This window comes from Leptopilina heterotoma, unplaced genomic scaffold (assembly GCF_015476425.1).
Source record: "Leptopilina heterotoma isolate Lh14 unplaced genomic scaffold, ASM1547642v1 Lhet_89, whole genome shotgun sequence".
In the NCBI taxonomy this organism is placed as follows: Eukaryota; Metazoa; Arthropoda; class Insecta; order Hymenoptera; family Figitidae; genus Leptopilina; species Leptopilina heterotoma.
Window position 1 is genome coordinate 1,238,434 of NW_025111192.1, and position 23,146 is coordinate 1,261,579.

The window sequence follows — 23,146 nt, forward strand, 5'->3', positions numbered from 1 at the left end:
AATTATTTTCAGAAATAATTAAATTGTCGATGTACTGAAAATCATTAAAATCTTGTAAAGTATTTATAAAAAAAATTTGAAAATAATTGAATTCATTTCAAGAATTTTATCAACATTTTTTTCATTAATTGAATTCTTTCGAGAAAAAGGTCATTAAAATTAGTATTGAAAATAATTTAATTCTTGACACAAAATTTTATTAAAATTCTTTAAAAAATAATTGAATTGTTTTGAAGAATTTACTTCAATTTTCTTGGAAATAAAAGAATTTTTCTTAAAATAAGTTTTACTGAAAACTTTGAAAATAATTGAATTTTAAGAAGAATTTCTTTTAGGTTTTTAAAATAATCGTGGTTCTTATTTATTGTAATTAACGATTTTCCTATTAAATTGTATTAAAATTATTTATAGAAAATTAAATTCTTTTAAACAATTTTATTAGTATTTTTGTAAATAATTACATTTTCTATTTTTTTAAGAATTTCATTAAATTTCGTAAAAATAATGTAATTTTTGAAAGTAATTTTAATTAAAAATTTTGAAAATAATTGAAATTTACCAAGAATTTTATTAAAACTTTTGAGAACTGAATTGAATTGATAGTGTTAAGAATTGAATTGTTTAGAACAATTTTATTCCAATTTTTAAAAATAATTGAACCTGTTAAAGAAATTTTATTAAAATTATCTTGAATATAATTGAATTTTTTCCTAGAAATTTTATTAAAATTACATTGAAAATAATTGAATTTCTCCGAAACATTTTATTATTTATGAAAATATTTGATTTCTTGCCAAGAATTTTACAATTTATAAAAAGAATTGAATTGATTCGAGGAATTTTTGATCGAAATTGTTGAAAATAATTGAATTTTTATTAAATACAATGGAAGTATTATACAATGGAAGTAATAATTATCTACTTTTTATCGAAAATTATTTGCTTTTTGGTCTTAAGAAATTTTTGTTTCCTTTTTTTGCGTCGACAAAAATGTTGGTAACTTCAGTTTCGTAATGAAAGAATATTTCTGTTCTAGAATTTTGATTCAATTCCGTACGTTACTCCGGGAAAGGAAAAGTTCTACGGTGGTTCGGTATCTTTAGCAGATTATTGTCCGTATACTCAAGAATTTACCTGGCGGTCCAAGAATATTGTCGTAAGGGGCTCACATTGTTTATATGAAGAAAACAATCCACGTGAGTAAAAAAAGTCGAATTTTTCTTTTCACAAAGAAAACTTCTTTTCAAAAAATTTTCTACACTACACTTCTTTTCTAGAGAAGAATTTGTATTTTATTTGAAAATTTACTATTCACTAAAATACGCTTTTCTATAATAATAATATTTCTCTATAATAATAAATATTAATAAATCTATAATAATTTAATAATAAATCGATTGTAATAAATCTATAATAATAAATAATAAATAATTAATAATAAATCTATTCTAATAAATTTTTCCTATAATTTTATTCATGCAATTTGAAAGAACGTTTCGAAAAAATTTTTCTCGAGAAACCCAACGGTGAATAACAAGAATTGTGCAGAGAATTGAAAATGCTAATATTTTTTTGCATTCTTTCTTTTTTAGTTCCTGAAAAGAATTTCGCTCTGGAAAAATATGGAACGCACTCTAGATGTTTCGATCATACAAATCAAATGTGGGTGGAAAAAACTTGTAAACAAGCTAGAGAATGGCAACACTGGGGTTCTGGTTGCTATCAATATAAATGTGAAACTGGAAGACTTCACATAATAGTGAGCATATTTTCTCTTAAATAATAATATTCCATAAACATTGGATAAAAAAGAAAAATTATTTAAACTATTTAAATTAATATTTTCATTATTTAAACTATTTAAATTAATATTTTAATTATTTAAATTATTTAAATTAATATTTTAATTATTTTAATTAATGCAAATTAATATTTTTTCAGGTTGCAAATTATACCTACACTTGCTATCACGCAGGACAAGAAATTGCAATCAGAATTATGCAAAATGAATGGCTGCACAAAGGGGCCCTCAAGTGTCCACCTTGTAAGGATATTTGCCAGGTAAAGAAAACTCTAGAAGAATAAGAAAATCTATAAAACAGTTGTTTTTATTTTAATTAATTTTCCTAAAGTTTCTAGGATTCAAATGAACGATAATTTTTTTTATTCCTTTTTAATTTGTATTTTATTAAAAAAATTATTTTGTATATTAAAAGAAAATAATTATTGAGTAGGTAAATGTTTAAATTAAATAATTTTTTATTTGGTAGAATATTTTTTGAAAATCTTTGAAAAAAATTTTTTTTATTCATTTGAATATTCAAAACTTGAGAGAAACTTTAAATAAATATAATATTTGATAAAAATTTTAAATAAATACAAAAATGTAAAATAATTAATTAAATGAGTTAATGATTAATTTGCATAAGTTTTCATTTCTTCGTTGAATAATTTTTTGAAAATATTTAAAAAGAACAAAAATTTCATTCATTTGAACTTGAGGGAAATTTTGAATAAATATTATAATATTTGATAAAATAATTATAAATATAAATATAAAATAAAAAAATATGAAAAATATTAAATAAATATATAAAAAATACAAAATATAAACCAAATATAAAAATCTATATTAATAATCGTTGTATTCCGGTAATCTGTTCGCAGTTTAAAGTTAGTTGTTGTTTGCTTTTTTGTTTCTTAACACTTTTAATAATTTTTCTTTTTAAATACGTATTTTCATTTTTAAAATTATTGTTCAATCATCGAATTGTTGCAAAGAATTTTATAAAAAAATTTGCAAATAATTGAATTCCCTCGAAGAATTTTATTATTTAGGAAAAAAATTGAATTCTCGTAAAGAATAGTTAAAATATTTCAAAATTCCAATTAAATTCTTTTTGAAGAATTTCTCGAAGAATTTTATTATTTAGGAAAATAATTGAATTCTCGTAAAGAATAGTTAAAATATTTCAAAATTCCAATTAAATTCTTTTTGAAGAATTTCTTTGAATTTTTTTTTTAAATAATGGAGTTCTTTTAATAATTTCAATTAACAATTTTGATAATAATTGAATTTTATGAACAATTTCTTTCAAGTTCTTAAAATAATCGTTTTTGTTTATTATTGAAATTAAACATTTAATATTGAATTTTATTAAAATTTAAAAATTTTAAAAAATAATTAAATTCTTTTGAAAAATTTTATAAAAATTGTATTAAAAATAATAATTTAATAATTGTTTCAAAGGATTTATTAAAAGTTTAGAAAAAAATTGAATACTTTCGTGAAATTTTTTTGAAGAGAATTGAACTTTTGCAAAGAATTTTAGTTTTTATAAAAATAATTGAATTGTTTCAAGGATTTATAAAAATTTAAGAAAATAATTGAATTTTTTTGAAATATTTTATAACGAATTAAGAAAAAAAATTGAATTTCTTCGTCAAATTGTTTTGAAAATAATTGAATTTTTGCAAAGATTTCACTATTTTAAAAAATAATTGAATTGTTTCGAAGGATTTATTAAAATTTTAGAAAATAATTGTATATTTGTTCGTGAAATGTTCTTAAAATTTTGTTTAAAAACAATTGAATTTTTGCAAAAAATGTTACTATATTTATAAAAATAATTGAATTCTTACGAAGAATGTTATTATTTTTTAAAAATAATTGAATTCTTGCGAAGAATTTCATTAAAATTTTTGAAATTAATAAACGCGAATAATTATTTAGTAAATTAATTAATAATTGAATTTGTTTAAAGTTTGCATCTAAAATTATTCAAAAATTCATATTTGAAAATAAAAAATTTTGTAATTTGCATAATAATGTGAAATTGAATATCACGTAATCTTAAGTAAGTAAATTTATAATTTACATTTTTCTCATCTCGTAGAATAATTTTTTGAAAATTAAAAATAAAAACAATTTTAATTCATTCGAACGTTCAGAACTTGAGGGAGATTTAAGATGAATTTAATATTTGTTCAAATATAAAAATAAAATAACAGAAAAATATAAAAAATTTAAAATAAAAATATGAAAAATAAAAAATGTATTAAAAATAAAAAATAAATATAATAATTTTGTTCCTTAGGCGGAATTAAAAGCACAAGGAGAATGGTGCAAAGCAGGGGATGAACATCCTCCAGCAACATTTTATCCAAGGGACGATCTTCATTGCGGATCTTCCAAAATCATCAGTCTGAATATATTTGTATATATTGTCAATATTTTCCTACTGATCGCCAGATGATCTAATGTAAATTATAGTTTATGTTAATTGTTTAAAAGAAAGAGAAAACTTTAAATGTAGATCGACGTATTAACATTGTATTTTCATCAAGAAACGTATCAAGCGAGCTTCAGCCTAAATGCTCCATGCGAAATGAATTATTTTTTAAAGCTTATTAATATTATTGTTCAATAATTATTAATAACATCGCATTGAAATTATCAGGATCGTCTTGGTTAATAATAGAAAATATATAAACTTGAACAATAATATTAATGACACTTTGCGAAGAAGCAAAGACTTAAGCACGTTGACAGAAAAAGAAAACTTTATTGAAGAGTTTTAATTAAACATTGTGATTTATGAATGATATTATAACGAACAAAGTTATTCATTGTATAGATATTTTTTTGTTTATTTGTTATCGAACGTGTATTAACTTGAGAGAGAAATTACAAAATGACTGGTTAATTTTTTTTTCTTTTGAAAATTGCTATCAGTATTTAACGAGTAATTAACATTCCTTGAAAACTACTTTACTAAAGTATTACTCTTATTAATAATGTAAATTTCATTTCCAATTTTTGTGTAATCTATTTTTTAAGACTTGACATGCTTTAAATGTATGATTCATTTAATGGAAATATTGTCGAAACTATTGTCTTGAAAAATTATTTCAAAAAATTTATCTTGAAAAATTATTTCAAAAAATTATCTTGAAAAATTATTTCGAAAAATTGTCTCAACAATTTTGTCTCGTATTTCAATGTAGAAGATTTTTTTTTAAACTATCGATTTTATCACGATCGAACGAATTGCTTGATATATTTAATTAGTATTAAAATATTTAGAAAAATAACTTTTTCCTACCATTAAAATACAGACAAACAAAAAATAGATAAACATTTTTAATTATATTAATGACGAACAATGATTAGAAATGTAAGAATAAACTTATAATACATATCTAGTGGTTCTAAGCTCTAGCGAAAAAATAAGTACATTTTTTAAAAAGAATTCTGCAGTTTAGAAAAATATTTTTTAGTTCATAGCTCTTTTTGTATTTTTTTAGTGTTTTTTTTGTCTTTCTTTTATTAGAAAAATATTTTTCAGTTTTTTAGTTTCTTTTTTAGTTCTTTTTATTGTCTTTTTTTAGTTTTTTGTCTTCCTTTTGTTAGAAAAATTCATTACACAAATTCCAGTGACACAAAATTAATAATTTTATTATAATAATTTTATTACGCCTGTAAATGAAAATAATTATTACAACAAATAGAGGTGCTGAATTTAACTGTAAATATTTTAAAAGTATTACTTTTTTTATACACATTAACGTTAAAGAAATAAGTATTAAATTATAATTTAAAATTATAATTAGACAAAACCAATTATTGTTTTTTTTAAAAGAAAAAAAAAAGTGTAAAGAATTCTTTTCGCTAAAGCTTCTAGAATTATTTAAATTAAGGTATTTGTAAAAAGTACAGAAAGCTTCTCTGTTAACAAGTTTTTTATAGGAAGCCTTTCTCTAATTTGTATCTATAATAATTTAAGTGAGATAAGAAAATGATACTTTTTTCTAGAATGTGAGAGATTATATATAATAAATATGAGAATATGAACAAATGACTCGTTATACATTTAAATATTGTAATAATTAATTTAATTGCAATTATGAAAAAATCGAGTTTATAATTATTCAAGTCATTAAGTAGTCTGCGAATTTTTTCAAAGTGAGAATGTAATATCAATTAGAATTTTAAGCTTTTAATGAAAAATTTTACAAACTTATGGGAAAAAAATATAAGAATCTCTAAAAACTATATAATACAGTTTATGACAAATTTGTCTTTTTTCATAAAGTAAGACATTCAGTTAATTAACAAAATTAACTTGGTTTTGTTAATTAATCCGATGTTACTTTTTCGAAATTTTATTTACCTCGTTAACGTTTTCTTCAAATGTTTGAAAACAATTTTTAAAATTTGTAAAAGTAAACATTTTACCGTCGAAATTGCGAAACGTTGATAAAATCCCAAACTGCGAATTGTTTTAGATTTATCGTTTTTTAAAATTTTTGGAACTTTTAAAAATAAATGTGAATAATAATATTCACAATAATGAATATTTTAAATATTTAAAAAATATATTTTTTATTAAAATTATTTATTTGAATTAAATAAATAATTTAAATCAAATAAATAATTTTTATTTAAATAGAGAAATTTTAATAAGCTGATAAAACGAAATTCTATTTTTATTCTTCGAATTTAAAAAGTCAGGGAAAATTTTTAACTGTAAAATTTTTCTTGTAATATAATTCCCTGTAAAAATTATCATTTTATTGTATTATATTACAATTTGAAAATAATGTAATACTAGAATTAAAGTTTTAATTAAATTAAAATACTAAATTTTAAAGATAAAAATTTCATATCTTCTTTCCGCAGTGAGGGATTAAAAAAATCTGCTTTCTAAAAGAATATTTATCTACTTTTTGTGAAAACGAACGCATTTATTTTATATTAAAACTACCGCAATTTTAATAAAAATAATTGTAAACATCAATGAAGAAGCACTGAAGATTCATTGATTTTTTTTAATGCTAAAAAATAGTTGTCGATGTAAAACTGAAGAATATATAAAAATACTTCTCTGTGAATACTTCTCTATTTCTTTTTTTTCATCGTCACTTTACCGATTTTTTATTCTCTTAATTAATTTTCAGTTAATATAATAAAAATAATTTATTTATTCAAGAAAAAATAATTTATTTTTCTATTATTGCAAAAATAGAAAAAAAATAAAATGTAAAATTTTATTTTTGTTTCAATTTTTTAACATCATACGAAAAGAAATATTTTATAGTAATTATTGGAAAAGAAATAAAAGTAAATTAAATGAAATAAATAATTTGAAAAATATTTGATGACTTTGTAGATCAATTTTAAAAATAGTTTTTTTCTAAGGTAAAACAAAGGTAAAATTTTACGAATCAATTATTTTAATAATCAATGATTACATTTTCTTTAAACAACTTACAATTTTGTGTTACAAAGTTTAAACGTATGAGAGTTCCTTTTTTTCATTTATTATCCATCGTAGACTTATTTTAATTTATGTGCGACGTCTTTTTTTTGTCCTAAATTTATTACACTCTATGTAAATAAATGTTTGGAAACAGAGATTTTCTTTTCATAAAGTCTTTGTTAACTTTCATATGATCATAAAATTTTTTATTTTAGAATACAACATGAATTTTTGGTTTGTTTACAATTTAGATAAAATTACAATTTTATTACATACTTATTAATTATATATTCTTACAGAATTAATAATTAATAATTAATATTTTAATATATTTTATTTCTTTTACACGTTTTTTTCTCAAAAAACTTTTTACCGACATTATTTGGAATCTATAAATTTTAATTTATATTTCATATACAAATTTGCGTCTCTATATTATCTATATTTGTGCTGCGCATTATCGAGATATTTGTCTAATATTTATTTTTATAATTTTTCTTTTTTTAACAATGAAATAGTTTTTTTTCAATTTCTTTGTTAGATTATTTTTTATAATATATATAATTTAAAGTAGTATTTTGTTGAGTCGACGATTTTCCTATTTTTATTAAATAAGAAAAGTTTTTTTTAGCATATTTTTGAACAAATTTTTAATTCTCGCTATTTTTAATTATATACAGATTATAAAATATAATTTTGTATAATATAAAAATTTTTGTTTTAATTAAATCTTATGAAACTAAAAAATTTTTATTCCCTTGGATTTTCGACATTACTTATTTCGTATTATTTTATTAGTATTATGATAATTGAAGCCCTGTGCGTTTTAATTTTTTTTTATATTATTTTTAATATTTTTATTTTTATCAACTTTCATTCTGCACAAAAATTTTAATTATTAGATGGGCAGTGAAAACGATTTTAAATATTTTCTGTACATTTCTCTTTTTTCAACAATATTTTACTTATTGACGCAGTTTTTAGCGAAACTGCATTTGTTTTTTATTCTAGAGCTATATAAAATTAATAAAATCCTTTTTTCTTTATTTCAAGGCTCTCTTTTACAAAAAGAGATCTTAAATTTTTGTATATTAGCTTAAAAATGATAGAATTATGAATTTTAATTAGAAATCCAAAATTAAATTTTAATTATGAATTAGAAGTTCAAAATTTAATTTTAATTGTAAATTATAAATTCAATTAATCTAAATTATGAATTAGAAATTCAAAATATAATTTTAATTCTGAATTAGAAATTCAAAATTCAATTTTAAATTAGAAATTAGATAATTAAATTGTAATTTACTTTAATGCAAGCATTTCTGTATAATTTTAATTAATAATACTGTATATTGAAGGGATGTTGGAATGATTTTTTTAATAGTAGAAAAAAATTCCGATAAAAGAATTTTATAGCAATAGAATCTTAAACTACTCTTATAATTTATTAAACTACTCGTAGAAATTTATTAAGCAGTTTTTGTTCGGCGTTTGTCTTTAAAATTGTCGAAAAACAAAAAAATATTTACTTCAATTGGAAAGAAAGAAAAATTTTATAAATCTTACCAAAATTACAAAAATTTATTTTAAAAGATCAAATATATTATGAAAAGCTTGCAATTATTTTTATTTCACTATATATTGATTTGCTTTCATTTTGTTAAGCAAATAACATTTTTTTTATATTTGGTATTCTCGACCAAATATTATAAGAACTATATAGTTTATAAATTTTTTGATGTGTTCACTATAAAAAGTTTTTTAATATTTATAACTTTTATCCTGCTGCCACGCAATACTAACTGCTGTGTTCCGGGGAATCGGAATATTCAGTTTGCGTGGCAGCATCCATTCCTCACGTAATCATTTTTTCTTCATTGCAAATGTGTCTTGCTTCCCATGGCAGAGGTGGGGGTGTGAGGGCCAGTGACGATGTCGAACATCTTACCATGGAACAATGATCGATGGAACATCGATCTAAACCTGGGGAAATTTACAAAAATTACTTTTTTTATTATGATTATTTATTTTATATTCATTTATTATTCAAAAGTTATAAAAATTCTTCGCAGAATTTCAATTACATATATGTTCGAAAATTAAAAAAAAAAAAAAAAAATTCTCGTAAAATTATCAATTATTTAAAAAGATTTTTATAAAATTCGTCGCAAGAATTCAATTATTTAAAAAAGAATTTAACAAAGTTCTTTTCAATAATTCAATTATTTTTATAAATAAAATTCTTCACCGAAATTCAATTATTTTTTATAAACTTGGATAAAATTTGTTGCAAGAATTCAATTATTTATATAAAAATATTATAAATACTAAAATTTATCACAGAAATTTAGTTATTTTTATAAACTTGAATAAAATTCGTTTGAAGAATTAAATTATTTTCAAAAGTTAATAAAATTCTTCGCAGAAATTCAATTATGTTCAAAATTCAAAAAAAAAATAATTCTTGTCAAAATTTCAAGTATTTTTAGAAATTTAATAAAATTCTTCTCTGAAATTCAATTATTTTAGAAAAATTTTAATAAAATTCTTGGGAAAATTTTAATTATTTTCATAAATAATAAAACTCATCGCAGAATTTTAATTATTTTTTATACAATTTTAATCGAATTCGAATCAAAATAATTATTCTTAAAATTTTTATTAAAATTTGTCAAAAGAATTTAATTATTTAAAAACTAGCCAAATTATCCGCGCGCAAGCGCGCGGGAATGTTATATTGCACTGTTTATTGTAAACAATTTCAAGTAATTTTAATTTAAGTGATAATTAAATAATTAATTTTCACTAATAATAAAATTTTTCATGATAATTCAATTTTTAAAAAAATTTTTGATTAAATTCTAAACATGAATCTAATTCTTTTCATAAATAATAAAACTTATCAAATGATTTCAATTATTTTTAATACTATTTTAAATTAATAATCGAAAAATTCAGTTATTTTCACAAATAAAGTTTTCCACTAGAATTCAATTATTTAAACTAATAAAATTTTCATAATATTTATTATATTTTGAAAAAATTAATTACTTAAAACAATGTTCATAAAATTCTTATGAAGAATTCAATTACTTTAAAAAATAATAAATTTTTTTTACAGAAATTCAATTCTTTTTAAACATTTTAATAAACTTTTCCGCAATAATTCAATTATTTTCAAAAATAATAAAATTCTTCTATGAAATTTAATTATTTTTGAGAATTATAATAAAATTCTTAGCAACTATTCAATTATTTTCATAAATAATAAAATTCATAGCAGGATTTCAATTATTTTTAATACAATTTTACAGTAATTATTTTTAAAAACTTAATTTCAATTCCACGAAAAAATCTATTATTTAAAAAAATGTTTTTTTAATATTTTTTGGAAGGATTGAATAATTATTTTAAAAAATTTAATAAAATTGTTCGAAAGAAATTAATTGTTTTAAATACAATTTTAATTAAATAATTCAATTATTTTTAAAAATTTTAACAATATTTTTTCTAAGAATTCAATTATGTCGATAAATAAGAACATTACTCCCGAAAATGCAATTATTTTGAGGTATTTTAATAAAATTCTTTTCAGAATTCAATTATTTTCATAAATAAGAATATTCATCACAATAATTCAATTATTTTTAAAAATAATAATTTTCTTCTTGGAATTACATTATTTTAAAAAAAATTCTAATAAATCGTTCACAAGAATTCAATTATTTTCAAAAAAGTTTAATAAAATTTCCAAACATTCAATTATTGACAAATTTTTTAATAGAATTCTTTGTAAAATTTAATTATCATTAAAAACTTTTGGCAATTCAATGATTTTCAATATCTACTATTATCATAAAATTTCCAAACAGAATTCAATTATTTAAAAAATGGTTTGTAAAAATTTTCGTAAGAATTCAATTCAATTTTTATAAATATTAAAATTCTTTGATGAATAATAAAATTCGTTGCAGGAATTCAATTTATTGAAAGGATGAGAAAAAAGTAAATATTTTTGATGAAAATTAGGAAAAAGTCAGGAAAATAAAAAATATGGAATGGAATTTTTGTCAATTTTGTGAAGTGAATAAAACGAGTTTTTTTTCGTTTTTTTTTTGACATTAAAAAAAATGAAAATAACCCACAAAAATTTGATGAAAATAGGGGAAATTTGTTTAAAAGCTGGTTTTTGCTACTTTTTTAAAATTAATTATCGAGTGTGAAGTCTTCAAAAAGAAAATATTGAAAATTGAAAAAAACAACATTAAAACATTAACATATATTTAATATAATCACAGTTTTTCTGCAGGTATCAAATTGAGAAATGTTGCTTCGCAACACTTTTGATTCGTTTTTTGTCTCAATTCGATATCATCAGAAAAACTATAATAACAAAGTTATTATATTGAAGATTAAAAAAATTAAAGATTAGATTAAAGGTTTTTTTTAGATTTCGTTTTAAAATCGAAAATTATCAATTACGGCAAAAAAAAATGGAAAATTTTTGAAAAAGAAAAAGAAGGGAAAGAAGAAAGGAAAATGAAGAAGAAGAAGGTTACTAAGAGTGAGGGTGGTTCATTAAAACAAAATTGTGTTTTCACGTGATCAGACTTTGGTACTAACGAGCAATAGGTACTAGCTTTTCGTTGGTTTGCATTATTGATCGTTAAACGTTTCTCTAGTGTACCGTTCATAACTAACGATTTACAATGAACACTAATAATCAGTGTCATTAAGCGGCGCGTGAATATTCTAGTAAATCGTCATCTCCTTTTCATATATATGCATTCATATTCGAATCCACTGTGGCCCACAAATCATTTCATTTTATAAAGCTATTAACGAAACAAAGCTTTCAAATTCAAGCAATTAATAAATCAGGGAAGAAAAAAAAATTCAAAAGTCACGCTAGTGTTAAAGAAATAACAATAGTAATCGATAGAGGTTTATTAACTACATACCGTTTGATGGGAGAAATTAAATTTTTATTCCTATAAAAAATATTTACACTGTTAATATTTCTATATATTAATAGTATAAATGTAAATATTTTTCATAATGAATTATATGCGAGAAATGTGAGTTTGAATACTCGTCAAATTCCACTCTAAGTGGTATAATTAAGTTATAGTCAGACATTTCAAATTCTTCAGTAAATGTCAACAGTAAGAAAAAATAAATTTCAATCTTGTCATACTTTTCAAAATTCAAAATAAATTTAACAAAAAATTTAAATAACTCAGTAAATGTAAATAAATTTAACGAAATTATGAAAAGACTAAATTTATGAAAAATTTAAATAACTTTTGGCAGATTTAAATAAAATATAATTCATAAACCTGAAAGTTTATTAACAAAAGAACTTTTTTGGTTTTAACGATTTTCTTTTATAAGCGGAAAAAACGATTTTATGTCAGACAAAGCTGTTAAATTTTTTTTTTAATCTCATAATAAGTAGTAAAAGTCCGCTTTAATCAGACTAAAGAATTAAAAACTCTTGTGATTAGAAATAAGTAGTAAAAGAGCATTTTGGTCAGACAAATAAATTTAATCTCCTGTAACATTGATATAAGTAGTAAAAGTCATTTTCAGTATTGGAGCATTTCACTTTTTCCTTATATTCTTCTGATATAGTTTTCAGTAGTAAAAAGATATTTTTAGTCGGACAAATTTGCTAAAATTGTAATTATTTAAAAATAATATTTAGTCGAAATATTAATTTCGACTAATTTTATGCAAATTCTAATTTAAATCATTTAAAAAGCTGAGAAATTTTTTATATTCATGAAAAAAATTGAATTCTCACGAAGATTTTCACAAAAAAAATTTTTAAATAATTGACTTCTGTTTGGAAATTTTATGAAAATAGTAGATATTGAAAATCATTTAATTTGCTAAAATTTTTTAAAAATAATTAAATTTTAAAAAGAGTTCTATTAAAATTTTTGACAATAATTGAATGTCTCTGTGGTATTTTATTAAATTTTTTTTGAAAATAATTGAATTCCTAAAAAGGATTTTATTATTTATCAAAATAATTGAATTCTTGCGAACGATTTTATTATAATTTTTTTAAGTAATTTAATATCCAAGAAGAAATTTATTACTGTTATAATAATAATTGAATTCTTGTGATGTACATTGTTATTTATGAAAATAATTGAATTTTGAAAAGAATTTTATTAAAATGCCTCAAAATAATTAAATTTTTAGAAATAATTTTGTTTTTTTAGACATAATTGAATTCTTTCGAAGAATTATTAAAGTAAATAATTGAATTCTTGGGAAGAATTTTATTAAAATCTAAAAGAATAATTAAATTATTTAAAAAAATGTAATTAAAATGTATTTAAAATAATTGATTTTTTCGAACAATTTTTTAAAACTATTTGAAAATAATTGAATTCCTAAAAAAGCATTTTATTATTTATGAAAATAATTAAATTCTTGCGAACAATTTTATTAGAATTTTTTTAAATAATTGAATATCCAAGAAGAAATTTATTACTGTTATAATAATAATTGAATTAATTGTTATTTATGGAATTAATTGAATTTTGAAAAGAATTTTATTAAAATGCCTCAAAATAATTAAATTTTCAGGAATAATTTTGTTATTCATCGACATAATTGAATTCTTTTGAAGAATTATTTATGTAAATAATTGAATTCTTGGAAAGAATTTTATTAAAATCTAAAAGAATATTTGAATTATTAAAAAAAAATTTAATTACAATTGTATTTCAAATTAATTGATTTCTTTCTACTAATTTTATTAAAATATTTGAAAATAATTGAATTCCTGTGAAAAATTCTAATATTTTTGTAAATAACTGAATTATTGCGAAAAATGTTATTAGAATGTTTAAAAAAAATCGAATTTCTGTGAAAAATTTTGTTATTTTTGAAAATAATTGAATTTTTCATAAGAATTTTATAAACATTGTTTTAAATAATTAGTTTTTTCGAAATATAGTAAATATTATGAAAATTTTATTTTAAATAATTGAATTATTGTGGAAAACTTTATTTGGTATAATAATTAAATTTTTTGATTTATTGGTACAATTGCAAAGAATTTTCAAAAATAATTGAATTCCTGAGATGAATTTTATTTTTTATGAAAAGAATTGAATTATTGCGAAAAATTTTATTGAAATGTTTAAAAAGAATTGAATTTCTGTGAAAAATTTTGTTGAAATGTTTAAAAAGAATTGAATTTTTCATAAGAATTTTATAAACATTGTTTTAAATAATTAATTTTTTCGAAATATAGTAAATATTATGAAAATTTTATTAAAATAATTGAATTCTTGTGGAAAAATTTTGTTTGCAAATATATTAATTGAATTTTTGATTAATTGATTAAAAATATATGTAGTATTAAAAATAATTGAAATTCTTCGATGAGATTTATTACTTATGAAAATAATTGAATTCTTGCTTTTAATTTAATCCAACATTTTTTAAAAAATTGAATTTCCATGAAAAATGTTATTATTAGTGAAAGAAATTGAATTATTGTGAATTAATTGCTAATTAATTACTATTGTGAATTAATTGAATTCCTGTGAAAATTTTATGATTTATGAAAATAATTGAATTTTGGCTGAATCTTATCAACTTTTTTTTTAAATAATTGATTTCTTTTGCGAAATTTTATGAAAATACTGGATATTGGGAATAATTTAATTATTTTGAATATTTTTTGAAAATAATTGAATTGTTTTAAAGAATTTGATTATAATTTTTGAGAATAGTCTTTTGATTTCTAGTATTAGGGAATTTAAAGTAGTGAAAATTAAAAAAAAAAAATCAGTAGCTTTTAGTGACTGAAATCTAAAAAGTACCCAAATAGTATCAAAACATAAAAAAAGGAGTAAATAATAGGTTTTAGTAAATGAGTGCGAAGCCCATTTTTGTTAAAACAACTTTTTTAAATTCTTGTTTATAATAAAAGGCCTAAATAAATAGGTTAGAATGTTCAATAAATTGTATCAAAAATATTTTCATATGTGAAAATATTTTTAAAACGATAAAAGACCTTTTAGAAAGAACTTCATCTCTTTATAAAAAAATAAACGAAAAATATTTTGAAAAATATTTTTGATACATAAAAAATATTTCATATTGAAAAATTCCTTTTAATAAAGGAAAATATTTATATTTATTGTGCATTTTTTCACCTGATAAATCAAGACCGCCAATACTGCAGACATCCAAACCACCTGTACTGGTAGCACAGCAATGTTGTTTTGGCCCAAGAGGTTTTGATCTGCATAAAATCTGAAAACAAGATAAAAAATGAAAGTGAGAAAAAGTATTTTAAAAGAAATTTTTAAATTTCTTTTTTTTTTTCTCAAGAATTCGCAAAGAATCTTTCAAGAATCCTTTGGAAATTGAAGTAATTTTCAAAGAAAAAAGAACATCTCCTGAGTACCCAACTAAAAGATTAAATCCTTTAACAGTGCTCACTTCTTTTCTTCTTTTATCCTCTCGTAAAAATCTTTCCAAATAAAGAGTGTATAGTTGAAACGTTATAAAGTCTGATTCGTAAAGAAAATTCGAAACACAAATATAATAGTAAAAAAAATATATATTTTTTTAAAAGAAATGAACTCTTTATAAAGGAAAAGTTTTTTTTCCGATAAAAATTCTAGTCATATATATTGAAAGGTTCGCTCTTATTATTAGGTCTCGATGGGGGGTAAAAGGTCTTTAAAAACTTTTTAGACGAAAAAAAAGAGCAATTTTAAAGATGATGTTGAGAGGATTTTTAGAAAGGATTTCATATAGACTAATGCACTCTTTTTGTGTGAGAACATCGTTACAAGGCTAAAACGAGATTTTGCCCATAGCTCGTCGTCACCATGGCTGTAAGGCGCAGTGGTTACACTCGATATTTTTTTTTTTTTTCAACACTCTCCTTTCATCGACGGCTATAAGAGGATCGAGAAAGTCAAGAAGAACTCTATACATCAGGAGGCGAAATTAAATAGAAATAATAAAGGAATAAAGGAAGAGAGAGACTCTTTGGAAATCATCAAATTCTAATGTAATATTGAAAAAGCCTCACAGAGAGAAATTGATTTCACCACGAAGATTATGAGTTTAGGAAAATTATTTTTCATTTCTCGCACAAAAGTGAAAATCCATGCTAATAAAAAAATGTGGACTTTCATGTCTAATAAAATATACAATTAAAAAAAAAGAAAATTGAAATAGAGAAAATAATAAAACTAGCAAAGTTTTTCTGAGGATATCAAGATTTTTCTAAAGAATGGAATTATTTTTAAAAGTCGTAAATCAACATAATTTTCTAATTGAATTCTACAATTACTTTCAAAATGGAGATTTATATAAAATTTCTCAAACGGAATTGAATTATTTTTTAACAATTTTAATCAATTTCTTCGAAAGAATTCAATTCGTTTTTATGGCGAAATTTTATATCCTTAGAAAAGCTTTGAAATTTTTATAAAATTCTTTATATGAATTCAATTATTTTTAAAACAATTTTAATTAAATTCCTCCAAAAAATTCCATTTCTTTTGTAAGTATTAAAACTTTTTACAGGAATTCAATTATTTTCAATACAATTTCAATTCAATTCCTCGAAAAAATTTAATTACTTTTGTAAGTAAAAAAACTTTCCACAGGAATTCAATTATTTTCAAAAATTTTGAAAAAATTCTTTAAATGACTTCCATTATTTTCAATACCATTTCAATTAAATTCCTCGAAAAAATTCCATTTCTTTTGTAATTGATACAATTTTTCACAAAAATTAAATTATTTTCAAAATTTTTTATAAAATGCATTAAATGATTTCAATTATTTTTAACAAAATTTTAATTAAATTCTTCGAAACGATTCAATTACTCTTGTAAGTAATACAATTTTTTGCAGAAATTTAATTATTTTTAATACAATTTCCATAAAATTTTTTAATAGAATTTAAATTATTTTTAACAATTTTAATAAAAATTCTTGAAACAATTAAATTATTTTCAAAAATTTTTATAAAATTCATTAAATGATTTTAATTATTTTTAATAAAATAGAATTCTTGATTTTATCACTTGGTCAAATTAATAAAGTGTCAAATTGTTATCACTACGACGAAGACGTTCCTCATGGAACTGTCCTTATATATATATATATTTTTTTTTTTTTTTTTTTTTTTTTTTTTTTTAAATTATGTTAAATATTTTTATTGAGTAATTGCGTTCTGAAGAGGACAGCTGCGCTGTCGAAACGTAAAAACCATCTATATTTTATTTCTAATTTGACTCGGAGTGATCGATAGTCTACATCTTACATATTATTTTTAATAAAATTTTAATTAAGTTCTTCAAAACGATTCAATTACTTTTATAAGTAATACAATTTTTCTGCAGAGATTCAATTATTTTCTAAATTTTCAATTAAAATTATTAAAAAAAACTACATTATTTTCAAAAAACTTTAAGAAATTCTATAAAATTGTTTAATTATTTACAGAAACTTTGATATAATTGGTCAAATAAATTAAATTTTTTTATTAACAATTTATAAAAAAAATTTATTAGTAAAATTATTCATTACAATTGTTTACGAAATGGATGATATTAAAAAAAGTAAAGAAATTTTTTGAACTAATTCATTTATTGTAATAAACTTTTATAGTATTTATTCTTCAAAAGAATTGAATTATTTTCTAAAAATTTAATTAAAATTCTTCGCAATAATTAAATTTGTTTTATAAAAACAATACAATTTTTGGAATTCTTTCAAAAAAGATTTCTTTAATTTTTTTAAGATAACCGATTTTGTTAATAATTGCAATTAATAATTTTACTATTAAATTTTATTAAAATTATTTATAAAGAAAATCAAATTCTTTTGGACAATTTTATTCGTTTTTGTAAATAATTAAACTTCTTTATAGAATTTTTTAGTCGTTTTGAAAATAGTGTAGTTTTTTTAAAAATTTTTTTAATTGAAAATTTTAAAAATAATTGAATTAAGAAAAAATTTTTTGCAACTTTCAAAAATAATCGTGTCTGTTAATAATAATTTTATTTAAAAATTTGATTATTAAATTTTATTGAAAGTGTATCGAAAATAATTGAATTTCTGTGACAAATTTCATTTATTACACAAGTAATTGAATCGATTCGATAAATTTTATTAAAATTGTATTGAAAGTAATTGAATTCATGTACAAAATTTTATCAAAATTTTTTGTAATAATTGAATTCTTTCAAAACATTTTATTAAAATTTAAAAAAATAATTGAATTCTTTTGGAATTTTCGATTAGAATTGCATTGGAAATAATTGAAGAATTATTTTTAATTATTTAATTTAATTATTTGAAAATTATGTTGTTTGAGGACTTTTCAAAATAATTGAATTCTTTAGAGAAATTTTTTTAAAATTGTATTGAAAATAATTTAATTTTTTAGGAAAATTTATTTTTTACTTACAAAAGTAATATTAAATCGATTTAAAGAATTTAATAAAAATTTTATTGAAAATAATTTAATTCGTTTAAAGATTAGAAAATTATGTTTAATTTTTCAAATTATTTACAAAAATTAACTTTTCAAAATAATTACATTCATTATAGAAAAATTTTATTAAAATTGTAACGAAAATAATTGAATTTCTCTGAAGAATTTTATAAGTATAATGGAAAAAATTCAATTCTTGCGACGAATGTTATTACATTTTTTGAAAATAACAAACAATAATAATTGATAATGTACTTAATAAGTTAATTTTTGAAATTTTGAATCTAAAGTTATTCAAATCTTGTAATTTATAATTAATAATAAAAAAAATTTATAATTTTTATAATGATAACAAACTGAATAACACATTTCGCTATATAATAACATTTGCTAGTAAATTTGTTTCCATATTTTTTTTTAAATAAATCACCTACCTTCGTGTAGAAAATTTCCTTCGAAATTCGTCGAAAGTGATTGTTGAGTAACCAATAAAGAAAAGGATTCCAAAAGCTGTTGGAGAGAGCAAGCCACGTTGCTAGAAATTCGAGGAACGGTGGTGGCTTACTTCCGGTACATGCGACCACAACTTCCTGGATGGTCCATGGGGTGACCATGACGATGAAACCGAGACTCATCGCTGCCATTGTTCGTGAAGCAGAGGTCGACAGTCGTCTCTCGTGGACCTTGAACTAAAATATATACATATCAGCATTCAAACGTTTTACAAACTACTTCCATTTCCAATACGGCAAACATTATATTTCGCAGATAATATTCTAGGTCCATTCAATCGCTTCACTTCTTTTGTTGCACTGTACTTTTTCTGCGGACGTACATTTTTCCCTATAAACTAACAAAGCTTTTATACATTTTTGCGTCCTTCTTACAAATCTTATTCGAGGAATATTTTATATATTTTTTTTTATTTGTCAAGGACTGTGAATATTTAAAAGGGAAATATTTTTAAATTCTACAACTTTTATCGAGTGGAAATGTATATCGGTGATTCTTCTAAAAGGGACCCACTTTTGAAAAAAATCGATTTTCTTTACGAATAGAAATTGCAATAAATAAAGAAATAAATAAATTTATTATGATAATGAAATAATTGTCTGACTATAAATTACCTGTACTACTGATTCGATAATTACGAGATTAAACACACTTGTATGATCAAAGTTATTCTTGACTACTTATTTCTAAATAAACAGCATTTTAGACAATTTGTCTGACTAAAAATATTTTCTACTACTGAAAACTATATCGTATTTTTATTTATTTTTTTTTTTAGTTGAAAGCCTTTCGACTGACTAAACGTAAAATTTACTACTTAGTAACAAATACAAATTTTTGTAAATATAGAAGAATTGTCTGACTATAAATTACTCGTTCTACTGATTTGAAAGTAATGAGATATTCTTTTTTCTCAAATAATACCTATGTCTGGCAAAAATTGTTCGTTACAACTTATTTTGAAGTAAATAAAATTTTACCAAAGTTGTCTGACTAAAAATATCGTTTACTACTGTTTTTGCTACTTATGAAGTAAAATAAGTAGTAAAACAATTTTTTAGTCAGGCAAATTTGTAAATATTTCTATTTATTATTACTACTTACTATTCAGTCTCATAAAAATTAAAATTAATTAAGAATTAAATGACAATTTGACTGAAAAAGTTAATCTCGTAATTTTTGAATCAGTAGTACAAGTAATTTATAATCAGACAATTTTTTTTTACATTTATTGACATTTTTCTTTATATTGCAATAAAAAAATTAAATTGAAGTCAGTCAGTAGTAGAAGATATTTTTAGTCAGACAAATATTCTAAAATCTTTTTATTTATAAACAAGTAGTTACGATTTGTTTCATTAGTAGAAATTATTTTTAGTCAGACAAATTTGCTATAATCTTTTATTTGATTATAAAACAGTAGTAAAGTACAGTTTTGGTAAGACAAAGTATTTAATCTCGTAATTTTCGAATCAGTAGTACAAGTAATTTATAGTCAGACATTTGTTTTATATTTATTGACATTTTTTTTATTGCAGTAGAAAAATTAATTTGAAGTCAGTCGCTAGTAGAATATATTTTTAGTCAGACAAATTTGCTAAAATCTAAATTCAGTAGTAAAATATATTTTTAGTCCGACAAATTTTCTTCAATCTTATTAATTTCTAGGTAAGTAGTAAGGAACAATTGTAATTGGACACATGTATTTAATCTCATAACTTTCGAGTTAGTATTAAAATTAATATCGAGTTAGACATTTTACATTAATAATTAATTATTCTGTTTGTTATTCTAATTATTGTCACTTTATTGTTACTAGCAGAATGTACATAAATTAGAAAAAATTCTACAATAAAAATAAGTTAGTTGAAATATTATTTTATATTTTAGTAGTAAAAGACATTTTCAGTCAGACAAATATTCTAAAATCTTTTTATTTATAAACAAGTAGTGAAGAACTATTTTTAGTCTATCAAATGTACTTAATCTTATCACTTTCCAATCAGTAGTAAAATTAATTTTCAGTTTGACAATTCTTTTACATTTATTGCAAATTGGATTAGTATTTCAGTTGTAAAATTTATGTTCTGACAGGCGAAAAGATTTGAGTTTGCGTTTTAGTTACGAATGTTCATTTTCTTCTTAAAAAAGAACAATACAAGAACAAAATATAGAGAAAAAATACAAATTAAGTTTCAGTAAAAAAAATAAATTTTTTATCAGGCTATTTTGTTAATCTTATTTACTTAAAAATAAGTAGTATAGAAAATTTTTAGTCAGACAAGTGTGCAATTGAGTAGAATTAGAATATCTCAAAACTTCAGAATCAGTAGTACAAGTAATATGTAGTCAGACTATTCTGTTAATAATAAACTTACAAAAATTCAATCGTACTGTCTGACTAAAACTGTGTTGTACTACTTAATTTTAAATCTTAAAATAATTTTCTATTTATATTTGAATTCCAGTAGTAAAATTTATTTTTAGTCAGACAAATTACATTAATTTTGTATTTATTGTTAAGAATGTTCATTTTCTTGTTAGAGAAAAATTGTTCGAAAAATAAATTAATTAAAAAAAATATAGTTTTCAGTAGTAGAAAATATTTTTAGTCAGACTAATTTGCTGAAACTCTATTTATTTCTTAATAAGTAGTAAAATTAATTTGACGAAATATTTCTTTACAACTTATTTTTTCAATTTTCTCATCTTTTAATAATTATTGAATTGAATCGAATTACTATTTAAATATTTTTATCTCGGACATTGATAACATATCAAGTTTCTGTAAGATAAATATGAATGTATGTGCAATAAAGTAATATAGTGGCAGCACCAAAGGGACGGAGTGCTAAATTTCAAAAAGGGAGCATGGAAACCATTTCGGATATAAAAGACGATTAAAGACACAATGAGGTCGCTCTGATCGATGTTGCAATAGCATTGACTTGAGCATTGACATACATATTCGTGCAGCTGTTTTCAATTGAGCTTTGTGTGAAATTATACTTTTAAAAAAAGTAAGTAAGCGCAAAAAAAGTGCTTGCAGAGAAAATGAAAATGAATCATGGGAAAACAATATTTTAAAGTGGATACAACAAAATTCAAATTCATAAATTCTGCGATCTACTTTACTTTTTGAAAAGAATGTCGAAAAAACGAGAAAATTTATTTGGAAAGCGTTTTCTCAGAAATGTTTTAAATCTTTCTTCGAAGGAAATTTTAATTCATATTTATATTTATGAAATAAATTAAGAATTATTAAAAGTTAAATAAATAATGAAATAATTTTTAGCGTCATAGTTTTCATACTTTTTCTTAATTCATGCTTCTAAAAAATTTATTACTTTCTTAATTTGAATTAGTAAAAGTGTTTACTAATTTGAATTAGTGACTGATTTTTGCTTTTGAATTAGTATATTTCATTAGTATTTTAGTAGAAATTACTATTTAATAGTCAAGTTTAGTAATTTTGAAGTAGTAAATTTTACTAGTAAATTAGTAAAAATTATTTTTTAATAGTAAAGTTTACTAATTTTAAAGTAGTAGATTTTACTAGTAATTAGTAAAAATTGTTATCAATTTTTTTATTAGTAAATTTTACTAGTAAGCTAGTAGAAATTACTATTTAATAGTAAAATTTACTAATTTTAAATTAATAGTAAATAACTAATAGTAAATTAATTTAATTAATAGTAAATTAGTAAAAATTACTATTTATTAGTAAAATTTACTAATTTAAAAGCAAAAAGTAATTCATTAATCTGAATTACTAAACATTGTTACTAATTTAAATTTAGAGAGTAAATGAACAATAAAAAAAATTAATAATAACCAACTACTAAATATATTAAATTATTAATAAATATTAATT

General features: G+C 20.6%; 2 protein-coding genes across 2 annotated transcripts in view; one reads left to right on the forward strand and one right to left on the reverse strand.

The window, feature by feature from the left end:
* Nucleotides 1-4,885, forward strand: part of LOC122511670 (leishmanolysin-like peptidase) — a 107,697-nt gene extending 102,812 nt beyond the window's left edge. Inside the window, exons 11-14 of the mRNA XM_043627073.1 lie at nucleotides 1,037-1,196; nucleotides 1,593-1,759; nucleotides 1,942-2,061; nucleotides 4,098-4,885. Coding sequence (XP_043483008.1) covers nucleotides 1,037-1,196; nucleotides 1,593-1,759; nucleotides 1,942-2,061; nucleotides 4,098-4,256 — 606 coding nt within the window. The 3' untranslated portion in view covers nucleotides 4,257-4,885. The remainder of the gene's footprint in view (nucleotides 1-1,036; nucleotides 1,197-1,592; nucleotides 1,760-1,941; nucleotides 2,062-4,097) is intronic.
* A 3,995-nt stretch (nucleotides 4,886-8,880) lies between these two features.
* LOC122511672 lies at nucleotides 8,881-19,610 on the reverse strand. The gene is made up of 3 exons (XM_043627076.1): nucleotides 19,194-19,610; nucleotides 15,449-15,548; nucleotides 8,881-9,245 (listed from the first exon to the last, which is right to left on the reverse strand). Exons 1-3 carry the CDS (start codon nucleotides 19,401-19,403, stop codon nucleotides 9,118-9,120), a joined length of 438 nt encoding a protein of 145 aa, XP_043483011.1. The 5' UTR covers nucleotides 19,404-19,610; the 3' UTR covers nucleotides 8,881-9,117.
* Nucleotides 19,611-23,146: the final 3,536 nt, after the last annotated feature.

What these genes read in the sequence shown, in the direction of transcription:
- LOC122511672 (XM_043627076.1), bottom strand. Translation starts at nt 19,403, where the DNA reads ATGGCAGCGATGAGTCTCGGTTTCATCGTCATGGTCACCCCATGGACC. An exon ending in AGGAAATTTTCTACACGAAG is followed by an intron (nt 15,549 to 19,193) that starts GTAGGTGATTTA and finishes TCTTGTTTTCAG; the next exon opens with ATTTTATGCAGATCAAAACC. An exon ending in TGGCGGTCTTGATTTATCAG is followed by an intron (nt 9,246 to 15,448) that starts GTGAAAAAATGC and finishes AAATTTCCCCAG; the next exon opens with GTTTAGATCGATGTTCCATC.